General features: G+C 38.1%; 1 protein-coding gene across 1 annotated transcript in view; it reads right to left on the bottom strand.

Moving 5' to 3' along the window:
• The window catches only part of usp43a (ubiquitin specific peptidase 43a), a 155,030-nt gene that overhangs the window by 10,383 nt on the left and 124,716 nt on the right, over positions 1 to 19,931 (bottom strand). Inside the window, exons 12-14 of the mRNA XM_042485616.1 lie at positions 15,432 to 15,551; positions 8,595 to 8,844; positions 5,093 to 5,251 (exon numbers count right to left, since the gene is read on the bottom strand). Coding sequence (XP_042341550.1) covers positions 5,093 to 5,251; positions 8,595 to 8,844; positions 15,432 to 15,551 — 529 coding nt within the window. The remainder of the gene's footprint in view (positions 1 to 5,092; positions 5,252 to 8,594; positions 8,845 to 15,431; positions 15,552 to 19,931) is intronic.

Genomic DNA, 19,931 nt, shown 5'->3' with positions numbered 1-19,931 from the left:
TGATGTTATTCTTGGCTTTTAATGTCAAAGTGTGCAGCGTTTTCTCCTATGTTTCTCTCCTATGTGCATCTCAAAAGAGGATTTTGTGCAATGGTGGGCAAAAATAGTGCTATCAGAACTTTTTACGAAATGACACAACTTTTTTAAGGACCTGTAATAAATTTCCCATGAGCATTCACAACGTATAACATGAACAGAAACGTATAGTATACTTTACTCTGATTGTTTATTATATAACTACAGCAAGCAGTTTGTGAAAACGAAGCAGTAAAGCTCCCTAAGGCTGCTCATGTCTATTGCTTCATCTAAAAAATGCAGTACAATTTAAAAGTAGTGGTGAGGCATGGATATGAATATATGTGAAATCACACTGTCACATTATTTTTCTTGTCCCCTTCCATGCCATTACTAAAACTAATACTGTGATCAAATATAATTCCCACCAGCTGTCATACATGGAGGGAGAGACTAGAGAAAATGAAGGGATGGTAAACAAAACGTCACGTGTCCATGCATGTTAGAGCTACATCATGTCAACAGCTATAGAAAATAAAAACATTGTTATATTTCATGGAAGGTTATCCATGGAAGATTCATGTAACAATTTTATTACACACAACCAAATTCAATGACTTTCCCAACACTTTCAAGGATTTGACTAATTCCCTGACTGGAAAATGAGACTATAAAATTCCATGACTGTTCCAGGTTTTTAATGATTGTGGGAACCCTGATGTTGATACATAAATATACAGATATTCTGTCACTACACTGAGGATTAGAGGTGTAAGAATGTGCTACGAAATTCACTGTGCTAGGTAGCCTTTTGATGATAGCTTTTTTTCCAGACTCTTGATTGACCAGAAGCTTCTTTGCATGCCTTTGGGGTTAGGGTTTAGGGTTATAGTGGAAGGGAAGGACAATTCATTATGATAAAGGCTGATACCTTCGTCCTGTGGAAGCCTTCTGACATTTGTAGTATCGGCATGGGCATGCCCTCCACTGAGCAGACAAGGCCAGTTAATAATGTTCCATATTTTCTGACCTTTAACATCAGACGATGACTTAGGCCTTGTCTACATGTACACGTAAGTATATCTGAAGACTTAGATTTTTGGCCTTTCATTCACACGCAAACCAATTTGTAGGTAACTGAAAATGGATCTTTTCTACAACTTGGTTCAGGTAGAAGATTTTCAGAAACAGAGTTTTGGGCGTTGATGTTGTTTTTGGCTTGTAATGTTAGAGAGTGAGATGTCTCCTATGTTTTTCTCCTATATGCGTCACAAATGAGGCAACATTTTGGGCAATGCTGTACATGTTTCAGAGTTTCAGTTTTATGGACAAATTTCAAAACTTTTCCATGACTTTTATAACAAAATTTCCATGACCATTCACAGTGCATAACATGAGCAAGGGTTTTTCCTAATTCCTAGACTTATCCAGGCATGGAGGACGCGATTGTGAAATTCCATGACTTGTTTTTTGATTGTGGGTACACTGATGTTTACACATAAATGTACAGCTGTTCTCTCATTATACTGAGGTATCAAAAGGTGCTGCACTCCAGGTAGCCTCCCGCCAGCAGCTTTTTTTTTCAGGCTCCCGATTGGCTAACATGTTCCTCTTGTTTGCATGGCTTAAGGGTTACAGTTATATCTCCTCCTAACCTAACTCCTGTTGTTTTGGCATGCTTTTGACAGCCCTTCAGTTTTGTTTTGTGTGTTCATTTGGAAGGGAATTTTTTGAGGACAAAGGTTTCAAAAGTTTTCAAATATACCTGTTTCTGTGTAGACTAGGTCTCACCATTGATCAAAACATTCTATAGTCTCCACATCATCCTTAATAAACATCACTGTTGTACTGTGTCCTCAGTTCTCTTTACAGCTTATAATTTGTTGCATCTTAAATTATTGTTTTTTTTATTGTCTTTTAGGTCATTGTCGTTATGTATAGTTTTTTTTTTTACCTTACTGCTCTGCGTGCCTTACAAATTGCCCCATAGGGACGAATAAAGTGTTTTGGAATTGAATAGAATTGTTTTTCCTCTCTACACGAATTTTTCTGAAACGTCATACAGCACTGGGTCGATGCAAGGCACTCAGTACCCAGTAACAGGCTGGAGGCCAGACTGCAGGCTCCAAGTCCTCCTACGACCCTGAACAGCATGGATGTTTTTTTGATTTTTAAAAATTCCTTTAAAATTCGTTCTACGTTTGTCACATCTAGGTATGGAAGCACAGCGAGGGATGAATAGTGTCACATCTAAAAAACCCTATGATCTATAACAACATGCGTGGAGGTGTGTTAGATCCTACAGCCTGGTAGTTGTCTTTGTGATTGTCGAGGGAAGGATTTAATGAGGCTTTTGACTGAAAATCCAACAGGTGTGGAATAAAAAGTCATGGGATCACACAAATCTGAAGTTTGCCTACAGTCACACAGTTAAATGTATTTTTTTAGCTGCTCTCCCCATTGTGCCTTTAAGCACTTATCTGACATTGCTTGGCCTTTATAAATATACACTGTGGGGTTGTCATAGAGGTAATTGTAGGCTGCTGTAAAAGTTATTTCCAGGGAGGTATTTTTTGTTATTGAAGCCAAAAATCTTTGTCACAATGACGAATGGTGTTGAGAAACTCTGTTGCAAAGAGTTCCAACTACCCTGTGGAGTGTGGGTCTATAACAGCTGCTACAGAGAACACTAAGTATTGGAAAGTACATGAAACAAGCAGAGACACAATGACCTAGGAGCTCTATTGTAGTCTGAAAGCAGAAAATTGATACAATAAACTCTCTTGAGTTTTCTTCCCAATATTTGTCAACATTTAAAGATTTATCACTTGATTTAATATTTTAAGTGATTTAAGATGTATTGATATATTATGTATGGCCGCTGAGAGTGAGTGTACAGTGAGAATCCTTTAGGGTATTTGTCTGTCTCAAACTGCTAAAACAAGGTTATTGCCATTTTGTTTTTGACGCAGCATAACTCTGAATTTGTATCATAGCAACTCACAAAGGGGGAAAATCAGCGAAGCGGGCATTACTAAGAGGACACTTGACAGTTCATAATGAGCCTTTATGAAGTAGATACTGATGTGGTAAACAAATGTCTTTTCAAGTTCACTCATCTCCATTGTGTCATGTCCTGTTTTTGTATTCTATAGGAACTGGCTGAGTAAATGTTTTGTGGCTCTATTGTATTCCTGTACACACAAGTAAGGTGGTTTGGATGCATGTACCCTGAAAGAGGAAAAATCAAGATTAAAAATAAAAAGAAGTTTGGTAGCTTCAAGTACATTTTCCTGGAGCATTGCTCATCATTTAAGTGCAACTTCAGTTGTATTTTATTCATAAAAAGTTTTCTTTGCACTGTAAAATTGGTTTTACAAAGTTAATATCCAGGCTGCCTTAAATGTTTTAGTTTAGAAGCTGAATCAATACAAAATTACCTCAACTTGTCTCCTTGAATTCAGTAAACTTAAAATTTTAAGGCTGCGTGGACACTAGCCTTTTTTTAAGTTTAAACAAATAACTTATTTTTACAGTGTGTCTTATAGTCTGAATTATTTATTGTGAAATATGAATACAGTTAAAGGTCCAATTTGTACAATTTAGGGATATATACTGGCAGAGATGGAATATAATATAACAAATGTTATATCATTGGTGTATATTAACCTAAAAATAGGAATCCTTGTGTTTTTGTGTCCTTCAAATGAGCTCTGCGTATCTACACAGGGAGCAGGTCTTCGTCAACGGAGACCGCAATGCTGCACTGTCTTGTTTCTGCAGTAGCCCAGTAGTACATTTTAACTGGAAACAGGCCATGCATGCTTTGAACCTCAGAGAACACAGTGTAGTGTTCCTTTAAAAATCTCTAGTTATTCCAAAGCACTATACAGTAGGGATGAAATGGTTACTGTTTTCATAATAAATGCTGTAAAACTGCTTATGATTAGCATTAGTGTTTTGAATTTGAATTATTATTAAAACCATGATCTAACACGAGGTAAATTCTTTCTAGCATCAACCAAACTTAGCAACAGTCTCCCAGGCGCAGGCACATTATTCAACGTTGTTTGCCTTTCTGTTCCTGAAGTATGTTTTTTAAGTTTTACAGCGTGGTCATGCAGCAGGCAAACCCAGTGATGCAACTGGTCCCTTGTCCTCATCTGCAGTGACACAGACACTCAATAAAAGCACTTCAAAGAGATGCTATCTATACAGGCTATTAAAAAATGTATTACTTACACACTGGCCCAAAAAGAAGAGGATTTAAATGATTAAACCTTCCATTTAGTCGATGTCCCCACAGTGTTGCATTACAAAGGAGAAAACAGTTGAAACCTTGTTTCCCCCAAATACCCTTCTACTTAATATTTGTTTTCCAGTCCAGAAAAGCCAAAGTGACCCTCCATCATTATTGAACCACTTCAGTGACATTGGGCACTAAATATTTCAGGAGCTTGATTTTCTTTGGGCCCTCTGCAGTCCACTCAGTAGTAACTGCCTGTTGATTTCTCCCATTTGTATTTAACTGTTGCTTGAAGTAATCTTTGTCTCTTTCTGCCTTTTCAAATTTCAGTCTGGTTGAACTATTGTACAGATTATTGTTCTCCTCAGAAAAAAAACCAACAAAACAACATCTATTTGTACACTTTCTACAATCTAAATTCACGAGGGTACATTATTCAAAATGTTAGGGCAGTCCACTTAGCCATTTGACTGCTCTCAATCAAGCTTTTGTGAGAGGAGATTACATTTTTTTATAGTGGTGTACACAACACTTTCAAAATACAAATGTGTATAGAGCAGGACTGGAAAAATAGCCTTCGCTGGTACAATGTCCAAACTGTTACTCACATGACTGCTGGATATTAAACAAAAATGGTGAACTTCAAATCAGCAGGTTTAAACACGGTGCCAAGCAGCCCTCTTAAATGCAGCTTGAAGATAGCTCAGGAAACACATGAGAAGTATGTGTTATGAATACATTAATTAAAACATTTCTGTCCCACACTTTTATGTTGTTTTTACCCATTAAATCACATATGTGTTCCCATTTGCAGGTCATCTGAAAACATACCTCTGACAGAGCAACTGGCCGACCACGGAGGAATGGTGTTGCGTCTCTGGTAGAACAGGATGTAGGCTCCTCTGGTACAAACTTCCTCTTCTGGCACCAAGTCTACGCTGCTGTCATCGTAGCTGTACCACAGTCCGTCCACTGAGTTCCTACAGTAAGCTGGATTAGGGAATGACAAACAAGTATGAACACTGGATACCTGAACACATTTAACTTAATGGTAATTATGAGAAAGTGCTAAGAAATACCAGTCTTTGGTTATACAAATAAATGAATAAACCAATTAATAATAGAAAAATAAATTCAAAGATGGTTTCAACTTATCCTAACTTGTACATCACATTTTATTCTGCTTATTAAAGGTTCAGTGTGTAGGATTTATGGAATAAATTGGCAAAAATCAAATACAATAAGTATGTTCTTTTAGCAAATAATTATCTGAAAAAAAAACTGTATTTTCGTTAACCTCAGAATGGGCTGTTTATACCCACACAGGGAACGGCTCTAGATAGGGCAGTTTGTGTTTAAGTACAAACAGCATCAGAAAACCACAATTAATTTTAATGTGACCCGCTTTATTCAGTGCTTTTTACCAGTTTAAAAACCTGGTCTGTTTATGTTGAAAAGGAAGAGACCTCTGCGGATTTTTTTATGTTCACCACTCTCTAGTAGGTCCAGTGTTGTATTAATAATTTATAGGAATTGGCCAAGTGAATATCTTAGCCGGAATCTATTTCACTTCTGTACTTACAATGAGTAAGGCAGTTTGGGTGCATGTACCCCGAGAGAGGGAAAAAAAAAGAAGTTTGGTAGCTTCTGGGAAATTTTCCTGGAGCATTATTTGTTAATATAGACAATTATTGTTGTATTTTATTGATGGAAGGTTTCCTTTGCCTTCTAGTATGAATACTTCACCAAAATTCAATAAAATGTCCAGTGTGTTGGATTTATGGGGATATATTAGCAGACACGGAATATAACACATGAAGTATGTTTCCTTCATTTATAATCTCCTGAAAATAATATTCTTCATTACCTTAGAATAAGCTGTTAATATCTAAATAGGGAACGGGTCCTCATCCATAGAGTCTGCCACATTGCACCGCCATGTTTCTACAGTGGCCCAGTATGGACACACCAAAAGAATAGCTCCAGATAGGGCCAATAATATTTTAGTTAGCAGCCCCTCTTCAAGCAGACACACAACGTCTATGAAACACTGATTTGTAACAAAAAAACTGCTTTATTCAGTGTTTTAAAGTTTAAATCTCCAGCTCTGTTAGTTTTGGAGAGGAAGAAACCACTACAGATAATTCATCTCTTGGCAAAAACCTTCTGAACAACGAACACTAAAGGAATTCTGACCAGGATACATTTCAGATGGTGGCTCTCTGCAATACACACAGCTAGATGCCACTAAATTCTTCGAAATCTTACACAGTTGACCTTTAAAAAGCAGTCTGAAGGCAGTGATCTAAACTTGTCATAAAGAGGCTTAGATATAAGATATCACATACAGACATTGTAGATATATTGTGCAAATAGACAAATTGTGATGCTTCATGCATCTCTATTGTTATAGTGCATGAGGCTGCTATTTCCACCTCCATGACATAAAACGACCCAAAACATGATGCAACTCTCTGAGCATGCTGTCAAAGCGAGGACCACTCCACCTCCCTCATCTCCCGCTGTCTCCAATTCTGTGACATGTTGGCCTCAGTGCTGTGTGACTTCGCCAACCGTCCCCTCCAATTATAGCTCTGGACTTGCCTTACCCATGTTTCAAGTTTCCCATCCTGCCAGTCATCTGAACTCATTGCCTGCTTGCTGAGCAGTTTATCCTAAAAGCTGAAGGAATGTAATTCTAGACTAGAGATGGATATTGCTCTGCCTTAGAATGCGGCAGAAAGAGGTTTTATTTTGAAGTCCAACCCTTTATTCTGTCAAATTATTCTATTATTATTATTGTAATTGTGATTCTGTATGGCTGAATGTTAAACTTTAACTGAAAATAAAATATGAAAAAGCATCTGACTGTATTTCAAGTGAGTGGGGGCCACCTATTAAGGTGAGTGAAAGTTTGACTTCATTAGTGGTTCTAAATCCTCCATGCACTGGCGGTCTTAACTGCTTATGGGGCACTCTTGGCAATTACAGGAAATACATCAGAAGTAGGGACTTCCTTGACTACTTGCAATTACTGCCCATGACGGAGGTGGGAAGTAACAGAGTTCACAGAGCCAATGTCTAAGGGTTGTTACACACCCAAAGACTCGTATCAAGTACGGACACTTTTCAAGCTTTTGATTCAAGCTTGAAAAACTATTTATATGCTAAGCAGTTTCCTGGGAGTTCTGAAGATTTGTTTTTCCAAAACTTGTGTTTGTATAATGAAAAAGAATTTGTCCTTGAAAGGATTTTCTGACTCCCACAGGATTCTTATCGGATCGTGACACTAAAGCCAGGCAGTGGGCAAAGGAAAGAAAAATGTGTTACTGTTCATCAAAAAGGAGTTTTAAAACATCTCATTTTATTTTTTGAACACCTCACCAGGTTGTATCACTCACTGAAGATACCCAAAGTTACTGGATAACACGAAAAGTATTATACAACCTAACCAACACTGGATAAGACAGTGAGACAGTGACATTCTGCATGCTGACTGAATGACGTGACTAAAAGTTGAACAGACAAGTACGTTTTTTGAACAAAAACATTTTGTATATAGTGGCGGATGGAGTAAATTCCATCTGTTCATAAAGACTATGAGATATGACTTTGACGTCCCCCTCCAGACACGTGATACTGACGCTGGATTATTTTGTTTGACATGGGTTTGCCACATAATACTTACACACCTTTGACCAGTTCATTGTTGACTCAATGTGGATGTTTGTGCCAAATTTGAAGAGAGTCCTTAGAGGTGTTCTCAAGATATCATGATAACACTAATGAGACACATTAGGTCACAGAGACCTTGACCGCCAACCACCAAACCACCACAGTATGGCCTGATATGGAGGCATAAAAACTCTAAAAAGGGGCTGAAAGCAGATCTACTCTTTTCACCTCGTGCAACAAGGCATATCAGAACGGTAAGTGTAGTTAGCATCTTTTATTTGTTTATGTTGTTAGCTTGTAGACTACCAGTGCAGAGACTGACAGCATTAGTGTTTGTGAAGCATACAATAAAGCTGCTACAATAGGGTTTTTGGTAGATAATTGAGGGAAGCTTCAGGGTCTGGTTTACATCCATAAACTGCACACTCAACAATTCTGTCAAAACTGCTGTCAAATGCTAACTTTGCTCAATGAAAGTGCTTTCTGCTCTGGGGGTTTCGGGTTTCCTTGCCATTTTTTGTGTAAAGTCTGTTTCCCTGTTAATAGCATAGCGTCAAGTGCTTGTAGCTAATTGCACATGCTCATTCAATCATTTGACAATGTCACACCACAAGTGAAACTCACAGACTGAGTTACTACCTAGTAAGTAATTTCATACCTGTATAGTGGCCTCCGTGCATTCCTCCATGATGGTTACACACAGCATAGAGGTCGTACAGAGAGTCATGTGGGAGGGTCATGTCGGCAGGCTGGTGGTGTTGGCCTGAGGGGGGCTTCCAGGGCGGTGGCCAGGCCCCTAAGTGCAGGTTCCTCATACTCTGACTCCTCTTTACCACATGGGGGGCCATGTCCAAACCAGTCAGAGGGAAACGTACCAGGGTTGACAGCTTGTTCCTTCGCTCGCCCACCTGTTTAAATATACCTTAGTTATATATACAGTACAGTACACATATGTTCAAGTATGAAAAATATTATTTTTTCATGGAAATCTTTGAGGAGTGGATCTAACAGAGATAAATCTGACAATGAATTGACTATAAATGAATGTTACAGCAAACAGAAATAAAATCAGAATTACCCGCTTGGGGTTTAATGTCTCCACAAACTAGTCAGGTTGCAGTTACAGTTTACATCCATGTCTGTTCAGAGCCATATGTAGCCATGACAGTTGACAATGTTTCAAATGTTGTTGCAAAGAAGCTGCATATTTTTAAATATCAATGTGTCACAACCCCTTTCCGCTTTGACAGTACAGAAGATCTATAGCATCTGCACAGTTTCAATTTGGAAACCCAAGATTAGTGTGACCAATTCAGTATCTGACCAAATGTCTCCCCTTCTGTTCCTGAGTTATGATGTTGAACAGTGGCCAGAAAAGTGTTTTTTGCAGAACATTATGATGTCACAATGAAGTTGGCCTGTGATCTTTTGGACAGAAAATGTCATCACTTGATGACATTTTCTGTGAATTTGTAAAAAAAAAAAAAAAAAAAAGAAAGAGAAAAAAAAGATTATTCATTTCAAGTAAGAGACATTCATGTGTTTCCATAAATATTTTTGTTTGGGACCTTTGAGTACATATAATAGGCTTTACATACATTTATATATATTTTTTGTTTCTGTGTTCAGCTAAAAGGAAACAGTACAAAACAATTGATGTAAGAAGGGTAGAACTTTTCAGTCAGCATAAACTTGCTTTGGTTTGTCACTGCTTCAAAAGCAGTGACTTATTGTTTATTTATTTATTGTTATTTATGTGGATTTGAGCTGTATAAGTTAGAAATTCACTGAACTAAACTAAACTAAAATAAAATAAATAAAATACTAAAATAAAATGAAATAAAATAAATCGCTGCCCTGTCAGCGATGGTGCACATTTGCTTTAATGTTGCTAAAAGATAAAAAAAAAAAAAATTGTTTGTGACTTTCTGTTGCACTCCAAGGTGTGATTAGAACATTAGAACTGATCAAACATGCAAGAAGATTTAAAGCCACGAAGAGAAGTGCAGCAGCAGTTTTCTGCATAATGTGATTCCCTTTCCAATCAAGGCCGCTTTCCCTCTCCTGAGACTGGCACCTTTTCATGATGGAAGGTCTTAAAATCCCCTACAACCTTAGAAACTGTGTTATGTGGATCACTGGATTTGTGGTCAGTCTCCTGTGCAGAACCGTTCCTCGGCACAGAGTGCGGTCAAGTGACTGGCTGAATTATAATGCAGAGGTGCAGAAAAAACACCTTGGTCAGAGGAGAGAAGTGCCTGGCTGGGGTTTGAGCTATGAAGCCTGAATAAGCTCAGGGCTCAACATGATGCCATCTGCTTGTGAAAAAAGACAGTGGGGTGCCAATCAAGCACTGGGCAAAGGTGGAGGCATTAGCTTGGACTTAACCTTGACTACAAAACAAATTCTTTTTTTTTGGCACGAGCAATTTCAGAAACAGGGGTTGTATGGGAGGCAGAGTGGTGCCAGTAAGATGAAGAATATTTTGCAGGTGCCAGCTGTGAAACACTCTTTGATTGGCCTTCAGATGTCAGATGGGGACATGCACAGATGTTTCGATGAGCACTGATTTCAAAGTGTAGAAGAACTATGGCTGCTGACACAAAAACACATATGGCCCCAACCTAGTGCCAGTGCTTGGTTTGGCTGCTCTGTAGAACAACATGGCAAACTCTGTGAAAGAGTACGCACTTTGTGTGTTGATGTAAATGGTTTATTCTAAAGAAACACAGTGTTTTCAAAGAACAGGACTTTAATTCCCTGAACAAAATTGTGTGACTTGCACACAAAATGAGTGGTGCTGATCTGCTAGAACTAGATACAATTCACAGCTTCAGGCTTCTGTCCTGGACCAAGGGTGAAGGACCCTACAGGTCATCCTTCTGCCAGGCTTTTTTGCCCCTCTTCCCTCAGGGAGACGATACCACTCCAACTCTCTGTTTGCTAAGAGTTTCTTTTCCTGTGCTGTACGCAGCACAACAATGTAAACAATTTAAAGTCACTCACTTCAATATATTTTACACTGCTTATGTTAGAAGATTGACAGCCTGTAAAACTAAATTTTGAACTTTATTTCTAAAATGTTGCATTCATTTCCCGCTTCATGTGTCAGGCGATTAATGGCCTTAGGCATTTAGATCTTAGGTGACTGTCAGCCTATCCACATGTTGGCACTTGTTTCTCTTATTACTTTCTACTTTTTTTTTTATCCTGGTATTTTAACGTATATTGTTTCTATTGTGTCTTTATTGTCTTATATGTGGACTCAAGAGTATTAAACATTTTCCTTCATTGCGTTCTGGAGATATTGCTATATCAATAAGCTGGATCCATTACTGATCTTCCTGATTAATATATATATATATGTATATATATATATATATATATATATATATATATATATATATATATATATATATATATATACACACTCAAGTTTACATTTGGTTTAAAGTCTATTTAAAGTCATGTTCAATTTTATGTTTTTGTCTCTAACTTTTACCTGACATATGACAACGGCAGCAGCTTGCACTTGACTTCTTTTTTTCAAAGTTTTGTTTTGACAACATGATTTGGTCTGAAAGTAAAGGCTGAAGGCATCTGGAACTGAGATTGGTTGGGGATGTCAAAGGTTGAGCAGATGTGCGGAATCTGAAGGGTTAATATAACAACCAATCAACACATGGCAAAGTAAACTAATCATTTTCAGCCCTTATAATTATAGTGATAACCTGTGTCATTACCCTGCATTAAACAAATACAAGCTCCAAGATATCTGACGACATTGTGATGAAGATGCAAATACTCAAATGCTATTCATACTGCACACAGACCACATATGCCAACACAAATATAGCTTAAATGAGCTACACACTGGGCTAATTAACTGAGTAAGGAATAAAATGGCCACACTTAATAGTTAAAGACAAACCACATATAAGTGCTGAAGAGATTATCCATATTGTGATAGAAGAGCAGAAATGTGGAGCGAGAAGTGCAGATTTCCTCCTTGATTCAATCATTGAATTAAATGACTGCCGACATGAAGCAGAGCTCGACACATTAAAAGAAAACAGCAGCCGCACAAATATAATTACTCTGTCTAGAGAGGCACTTAAACCAAACGGGACACAAACCAGCAACCTCTGCTGCCAGTTTGTGTGGCCATACTGATGTCAGTGGCGTGTGGGGGTACTAATGAGTCTCCTGTGGATGCTGCCTGTTGGAGTTTGTCCCAAAGAATGACTTTGTGTTGCAGGTGGAAGGCTCTTACTAATGTTGGTGTGTTTGAAGTATAAATCTTTTTTACACAGCAGACATTTTGACATGTCATAGCAGGGAAAGTACGTGTGTTACTAATAACATTAACTCTGTTCTATTCAAGTGTCTCCGTAAGCCATGATCGTGTGACATTGAGCCAGCATGCACAAAACAGGGATGCTTAGACTGAAGCAGCGTGGAAAGCAGTCAGTTGTATTCATCTTGAATTTTATCATTTTCACCTGTGTTTTTTTCCCACTGTGAGATGTCAAAATGTCTTCTTACAAATAAACCTGCTTAGAATTAGAATTAGTGTGGAATGGGGACAAAGTGTTGGATAAAGCTACACCTTGGAAGACTATACTTTAATACTGGCATTGGTACAACCTGCAATACCTAGTGTGAGTCTCCTACAAACAACACAGACTGTTGAGGCAAAGCCCTGATTTAATCTACCAGGGATGGAGACCTGCTGACCTGCTGTTTAGAGCCGAGCAGTGAGGATAAAATCTGAACAAGGTGGTCAAACCCTCTGCGGAGGAGGCAGCACAGTGAGATGTATTTTTTGTGTTTTGGGAGCAGCCATGCCTGACATGCTGCAGGTAATTATTATCTCTGCAAAGAAGGTCATGTGTTCAGTTCCATTTGCTGGTTTGTTGGTTTGCTTTTCAGCAGAATTTTGGTGGAGGGGTGAAGCATGAGCCAAAGACGAACCCGCCACATTTTCAGACAGTTCTTACAAACATTCATACATCTTCCTATGAAAAGTAATGCATCCAAATTTGTATATATCCTAGGTATTTTGAAAGGCTGCAATCACATGATCAATGTGCTAAAGGAAGTAAACAAGGTAGCAGTCCTAAACATTCTTGTGAGGAGGTATGTTGGGGGTGTGGATAGGGGGTGTTAATTGGAATTGTGTGAATTTTGACTGAACTTTGAGTCATACCATACCATAGTATTGCCTAAACTTAACCTACATAACTGTGCGTTACTTAAGTCATTGTACGTTAAGGACTTTCCATAGAAACTTTCCCTGGAGACTTGTGTTCAGAACCATCCAAACTAAACATAGTACCTTTCATTGCCTAAGCTTAACTTCCGCAACTGTGCGTTTATTATGTAACTGTACATGAAGGACTTTCCCCCTAAAGACGCATGTTCAGAACTGTGTGAACTTTGAGTCATTTTAAGGTACGTCCTCACCATGTGTCTTTTCTTAAACCTAATTAAGTAACTTTTATTGACTAATCCTAATCTTGGTAGCTTTACATTAATTACATAACTGTACATTAAGGATATAACGTCATTTGTAGGGTGCTAATTCATATGATGGCACTTGTAAGCATTGGGAGAAGTTGTTTGGGACTTGGACTGAGTGCAGCAGACCGCAAGAAGATCTTCACTGGTGGCCTGTGCTGAATGGCGAGTCAGACAGAGGGGAGAAACAAAACTGAAAGCACCAGATGAAGAGGGGGAGGAGAGCCGGTGTCGGTGCAGGACTAACCCGACATGGACCAAGAGGTCAGACCGGAGGGGAGAAATATAACTTAAAGTGCTGAAAGATGAAAAGAGGGAGAAGATCACGGTGAGGCTGGACTGACTCAAACCGGGAGCTGTTCCTCTATTAAGCCTTCTTCTGTCTAATGTCTGATGCAGGAGAGTGAAGTGGATGAGATGTGATTTTGGCTCACTCCGCAGCAGGGGGATCTGGGACTGCTCAGCTGTTGCACTGGATGGGCAGACATTGTTGGGAGCCATAAGGACTCTGATGCAAATTAAAAAAATGCACTGCAGGAATTGAACGATGCCATCAGCAGCAACATCACCATGCAACAGGATGAGCTTCATAGTAGCTGCTGGTTTTATCAACTCAACTTTCAACTCAAAGATGCAGCAGGATCAAGGATCAATAAAATTTTGTTTTTTAAACTTTGTTTAAAAAATGACCAATAAATCTACCTTACCTCACCTTACCATACAAACGGTTGCGTGTGCATTTCCATAAGATATTATATAAGCCATTCTAGGAAAATACGTCCACAGGGTGGACACTCTTATTACACTTATTCTAAACTTTTGTTTGTGCTGGAAGTCTGCACTCTCCGGGTGCCCATGTAGGTACCAATTAGTACTAGAGCTTGTTTATCTTCCTGCTGCTTGGCAGGAGATCTCCCCAAAGATGAACATGAACTGAATGTTGCTCATTCATCTCATCTGTACACAGCTGCATTCAATAAACAGGCAGAATGAATAATTCACCACTTGGTGTGTGTCTGTGTGTGTGTGCTCCCATGCCTCCAGATGGAGACAAACTTTTTACCAGTGGTCGCTGGAGGCTATGTGAGATTGACCCCTTTCTCATTTCCCCAGCTGAGGTCAGAGAAGTTGTTAAAAAGTCTTGCAGCAAGATTTTAGGGGTGGATGGGATACACAAGGTTATGCTGGATGTCGACAGGCTTTGACATGTCTTTAATAATGCATGGTGATTAGGTAAAAATGTGTATAGGATGTCACTCAAATTTGTTTCCAATGGTGCTAGAAAACGGACCAGCTTTCAAATTTGCATTCACAACGGGCAATTTTATTGATTTTTATCTTCAAATTTCCGTCAAACTGGGCGACACTCTTCCCTGCAATATCCAATTGAAGACATTCTCACTCCTCACTTAACCCCAAAACTTCAAACTGTCCAAGCCTGAATCCTTTTCTCTTTGCAGACTATTTGAAGGAGCAATTAAACATGAGAGCATTTCCTCCACTTCGCGTAGCTATTAAACTGATTTGGTTATATGATATTTTGTTACTTCCTCTCCTAAAAGAGCACAACAAAATAAATAGAAAACATGGGTGCAAGTCTAATAATGTAATATAATAATGTAATATAAAAAAATCCCAAAACAAAACAAACAAAAAAAGGAAAAGACGGGAAAAAACCCCCAAAATAATTTTAATAATTTTGAATACAGTTTTTCCCTAGCTTTTTAATTTTTCGCTATATTTAAAAAAAAAAAAAAAAAATTCTACTTCCTTGCAATTTATGTATTTATGTTGTTACTGAGTTGCTCATTGCTTTTTTCCCATAATTTTGAAAGAAGTCACACCAATCTGCTCAGGGTTCACAGATTCACAGGTTAAACACTATCAATTACTGCAGCTTTGAGAGATGAGTCATGAAATTAAAGTTTCACTGGAGCACATGCCTTTCCTGGAGGAAACTGTACAGCTCACCTACCTGTCGGAAACGCTTGAGATGGAGGATCAGTATGTCGGGGAGAGTCCACAGGCTCATCTTCACCATTCCCTGCTGAAGCTGCTTACAGTGGGGACACTTCCAGGCATCATCTGGGGCAAGCTGGAATCAGTCAATGAATCAGTCTATTACATGTTATACAAATCAAATTGGCGGTGAAAATGTAACATGTTTGTTACTATTTGTGGTCATTTCATCAAGTTATGTGACATGTTTGCTCCAGATGATTTGCTCTGATATAAAAGCAGGTGTTAGTACTCCGTTTTTCATTAACTCCACTCTGATCTGTGAGATTAAATCTTTCTTTCCCCCTGGCCTTGCCTGATAAAAATGAAGGCCTCTCTCCCTGTTCTAATCATGAGTGTCTGAAAATGTTAACTTTCCCCTTCTTTTTTTCTGGGTTTTCATCGTCACTCAAAAAAACAAAAAGCAAAACCCTCTGGAACTCAGTGTGTGATGAACTTAATGACTAGTGACTAGTTAATGACTTTTTTTAATGATTTTTTTTTTTTTAAACATTTTTATGATTTAGTTTTACTTTTCTGACATTGGAAGCTTGCCTTCTTTTGTACTTGCTTCATGGTTTTTTAGAGGCTTTATACCACAGACAGAGGACTCTAGCAGATTAAGTGCAAGAGTCACCTGTGTGTGACCAGCACCCCAAGGACATCTTTTCACCCGTTACTCTTATAAAGTTTGGATCTGACACAAGAGAAATAACTCAGCCCTTTGTTTACTCTTTATACTGCACAGAGTTTGACTTCACTGAAAAGATTTGAAAGAAAAAGGAAATAATCCCTGTCATGACCTATAGCAAAACCCAGCCTACATCATTTGTTAGTTAAACCCGGTCTATATCTGTCTGTTATTGCTATAGTTACAGGCAAGGCTCCAAGGACCCTTTCAAAACTCTGTGCCTCACTCCCAGAAGTGCCATATAAGATGTTTAGATTCTGTGTTATGACACGAGATCACAAAAATTTAATTTCCTTCTCTCATGTCGGTGTGTCATTTAACCAAACATAATTGCGCAGGAGAAGAAGAACCTGCTCTCGGATTTACAATCCTGTCCATCAGCACCGAAGTGCTGCTTTAGTCGGCTGTGAGTTTAAGTGGGCGGCAGAATCGCTCCCTGAACTCGACTACAATAATCACTGAAATGAGTACTTATTCTACCATGTTTGCTGAGGAGCGAGGGCAAATACAGATGTGATTGCTGAGCCCCTACACATGTGCGAATGTTCTCATGACTTTTCCCTTGTTTCCCCTCATTTCAGTGATTATTGTAGTAATTGTGTCTTTTTAATAGCTCATAGAAAGTAGATTCAAGGGGGTGGGGGGTCAGGGCTTTTGTAAAAGAGATGTCTTTTTGCAACAAAGTGTCACCTAAGGCAACTCATGATGTCATCACAGATGGATCACATTTGATTAGTGGCCTTAAAGGGATACTTCAGGTTTTTTTAACTAAAGATGGAGTCTGGTAGCTGTGTCGAGAGCATAGATGGGGAACTGAATCTATTATGCCGTCAAAATGGGCTGTCATAAGGAAAGGTGAAGCGCTGAAAATACTTTCAGAATAGCATACATTCAAACTGGTATTCATTTTTTTAAGATGGACATTTCTTTAGGTGACTAAAATATATTTTGTTGCTGACTCCTCCACAGCAGTGCATTGCACAGCTTCTGTGTCACACTCCTGTCTGCTTTCCAAGTTGGGGCCATCCTGACTGACATCTAATGCATGTAATACATTGACTAAAGACATAGTTTAGATAGATTCTTATACAACCCCATTTCATATAATACAAACTATCCCTTTAAACTATTCTCTGGCGCCTTGCTGCCCTACAGCAGGGATACTTCACTTACTTTGCATGGCCAGGGTCCAGTTAATGAATAATAACATTTATTACTATATTTAACAAATTAGTTGCCTGTTTTTGACATTTGCTGTCCTCACTCATCCTTGCCAAGACGCAAATCCAGCTGCAGCAGCCCTGCAGGGGTCAAGATGAGGACAGGATCTGAGGACATTTGGTTCTTGGACTGGATCTCTGTTCGTCTCTAGCATATTTAATACTATACAAGCTCTATTTGTGGTGGCAAACATCCTATAAACAACCTAGGTGGCCACCAAGGCTGCCATCCAGAGGGGAAGGGACACACATGCAAAAGGGGTTTTAACGTGCAATTATTTACATGTGCAATATTTTTCCATGTAGACTATATTAAACATGTTACTCATTTTGTATATATTCTTATTGTTTCTCTGTCACATGTACATACATGTTGTACATTGTAGCATCACACACATATTTTTTATATTTTAACTAACATATTAGTTTGATACATTGCATTGTAGCATAAGGCATAGTTTTATATTTTGGAGACTCAGCACATTATACAAATTTAAAAATTCAGATACCAGTGATAACTGTTTATATCTCTTTATATTTTTTGCACACTTTAAATGCTCAGCACATTATACATACTTATACATATACATATATATATGTATATATATGTATGTATGTATGTATGTATGTATGTGTGTGTGTGTGTGTGTGTGTATATATATATATATATTAACATACTTTGTGCTGAAATGTATGTCTCCTTGCTGTTATTCTCTTTGCTTGGCATCAATGCCACAATTTGCCCTAAGGAATCAATAAAGTATTTCTGTTTCTGATTCTGAAACCTAAAGATCTATTGCTGACAGTCAGACTGTCGTGTCAACACCTCTGTTCATGGAAATGCAGTTCACCTTAATGTTGTCATCAGTAAGTGATTGCTACAAATGGAAAATGCAAGAGCACTGATGAGTTTGGTGGAGCGGACAGTATGTGGAGAACATTGGATTAAGAGAAAAAATTAAGTTCAAATAAAAAAAGGAAAAAGGAAACAATTTTGCAAATTTGCACATACTGTATTCTTTTATTGTTTAACATCTATTATTCTTATTTGCTACTTAAGTTTTTTTTTTTGTTGGTGTCTAATTATCTCTTGTTGTTTGTGATAACTATAATAAATACAACAGACAATAATATTTTAAGGGAGGGTCCCTAGGGGAAGCTTGCCTGGATCACTGAATGTTCAGGCGCTGATGATGCTTTTTTATACACTCCTATTCACCTTATTTACATTCCAAGTAAAAACAAAACAAAACAAACAAAACAACCTGAATACATTCATTTTCACTGAATTAGAAAATCCTGGGCCAGATTTAGCCGTCAGGCCATAAATTGAGAATCACTGCCCTACAGAGTGTGTATTTGTGTTGATTCTGCACAGATCTGCTGTTTGTGCTGTTTTTTTGTACCGACATCCTTTTTTTACTGCAAAATAGACTTTGAAATGTCAGCCTTTAGATGAACATGACAAGCACTCACAACAAAAAGTGTAGATGAGTCAAACATTAATTACATTTGCTTTTCTTAATACAGTTAAAGAAAAATGTTTTTCATCAGCTGTCGTAAACTTGACTGTTTCTTTTATTGTACTTTGAGCACAATGCACAACAAGGAATGTCATTCAGCTTTTCTTTCCAGAGCTAAATTACAGAAGTTGCACAAAAAGTTTGGTGTGGTTATTTCAAGAAAGTAAATCTGAAACAAAACAGTAAGTCTACTTGGGGAGGGATTTAATGCACAGAATCTAAGCGGCTTATACTGGCAATAAGCAATTGCCTTCCTCTAGTTAAAACAACATTTAAATGCATTCATAGATTCTTTTTCTGAGCACAAATGCACTTGTCCCTAAAATTCCCAGCTCCACAGTCACAGTAAAAAGACATGAAGGGAAGCATTTGATCTTCACATTTTTACCTGACAACAAGATATGAAAAGGTTTTTCATCGGTGAAGATCAAATCTGGACTTCAGAGCTCTTCTGAGTTTTATCAGCTCTCCATTTTCTGGCTGCGAATTTTATCATTCAACCATGACCACAATGAGGCTCATATCTGTATTTAACTGGGGCATCAAAAAAATAGAAATAGTCCAAGACATTGAAGCAGTTTAAAGACCTATTGAAATGAAAAATAAAAACATTTTCCAGTTTTAATCCAGTGAACCTGTATTAATGGATTATTAATCTCTTGCCAAATATATGTTAAAAAAATATTCTCAGTATTATTGTTACATTAAAATCTTTGTCTTTCTCTTTCTGTAAAACAATACACAAGACTTGTTAGCAACACTGCTCTTATAAACTCGCACATCACTGTTGGTGGGCTGTAGTGTACCGTCTCTAGGTGTAGTAGTTCACAGAACAATAGAGAGCAAAAGAGGGGGTATCAGTGAGCAAAACCTTTGTTTTCATTTCCAAAACAGCATGGCTGCAGGATTGACGTTTGTCTGAAGGAAATTTACTGTACGTCGCCTTGGTTCCCTCGACAAAAACCCTATGGGATTTTTCCATTGGATCTTGGATTATAGCAGAAAATAAGATTTGTGTCAAACAAAATGTTATGATACTTACA

Source organism: Plectropomus leopardus, chromosome 4 (assembly GCF_008729295.1).
Source record: "Plectropomus leopardus isolate mb chromosome 4, YSFRI_Pleo_2.0, whole genome shotgun sequence".
Lineage (NCBI taxonomy): Eukaryota > Metazoa > Chordata > Actinopteri > Perciformes > Serranidae > Plectropomus > Plectropomus leopardus.
This window is presented reverse-complemented; position numbering and strand designations above follow the sequence as displayed.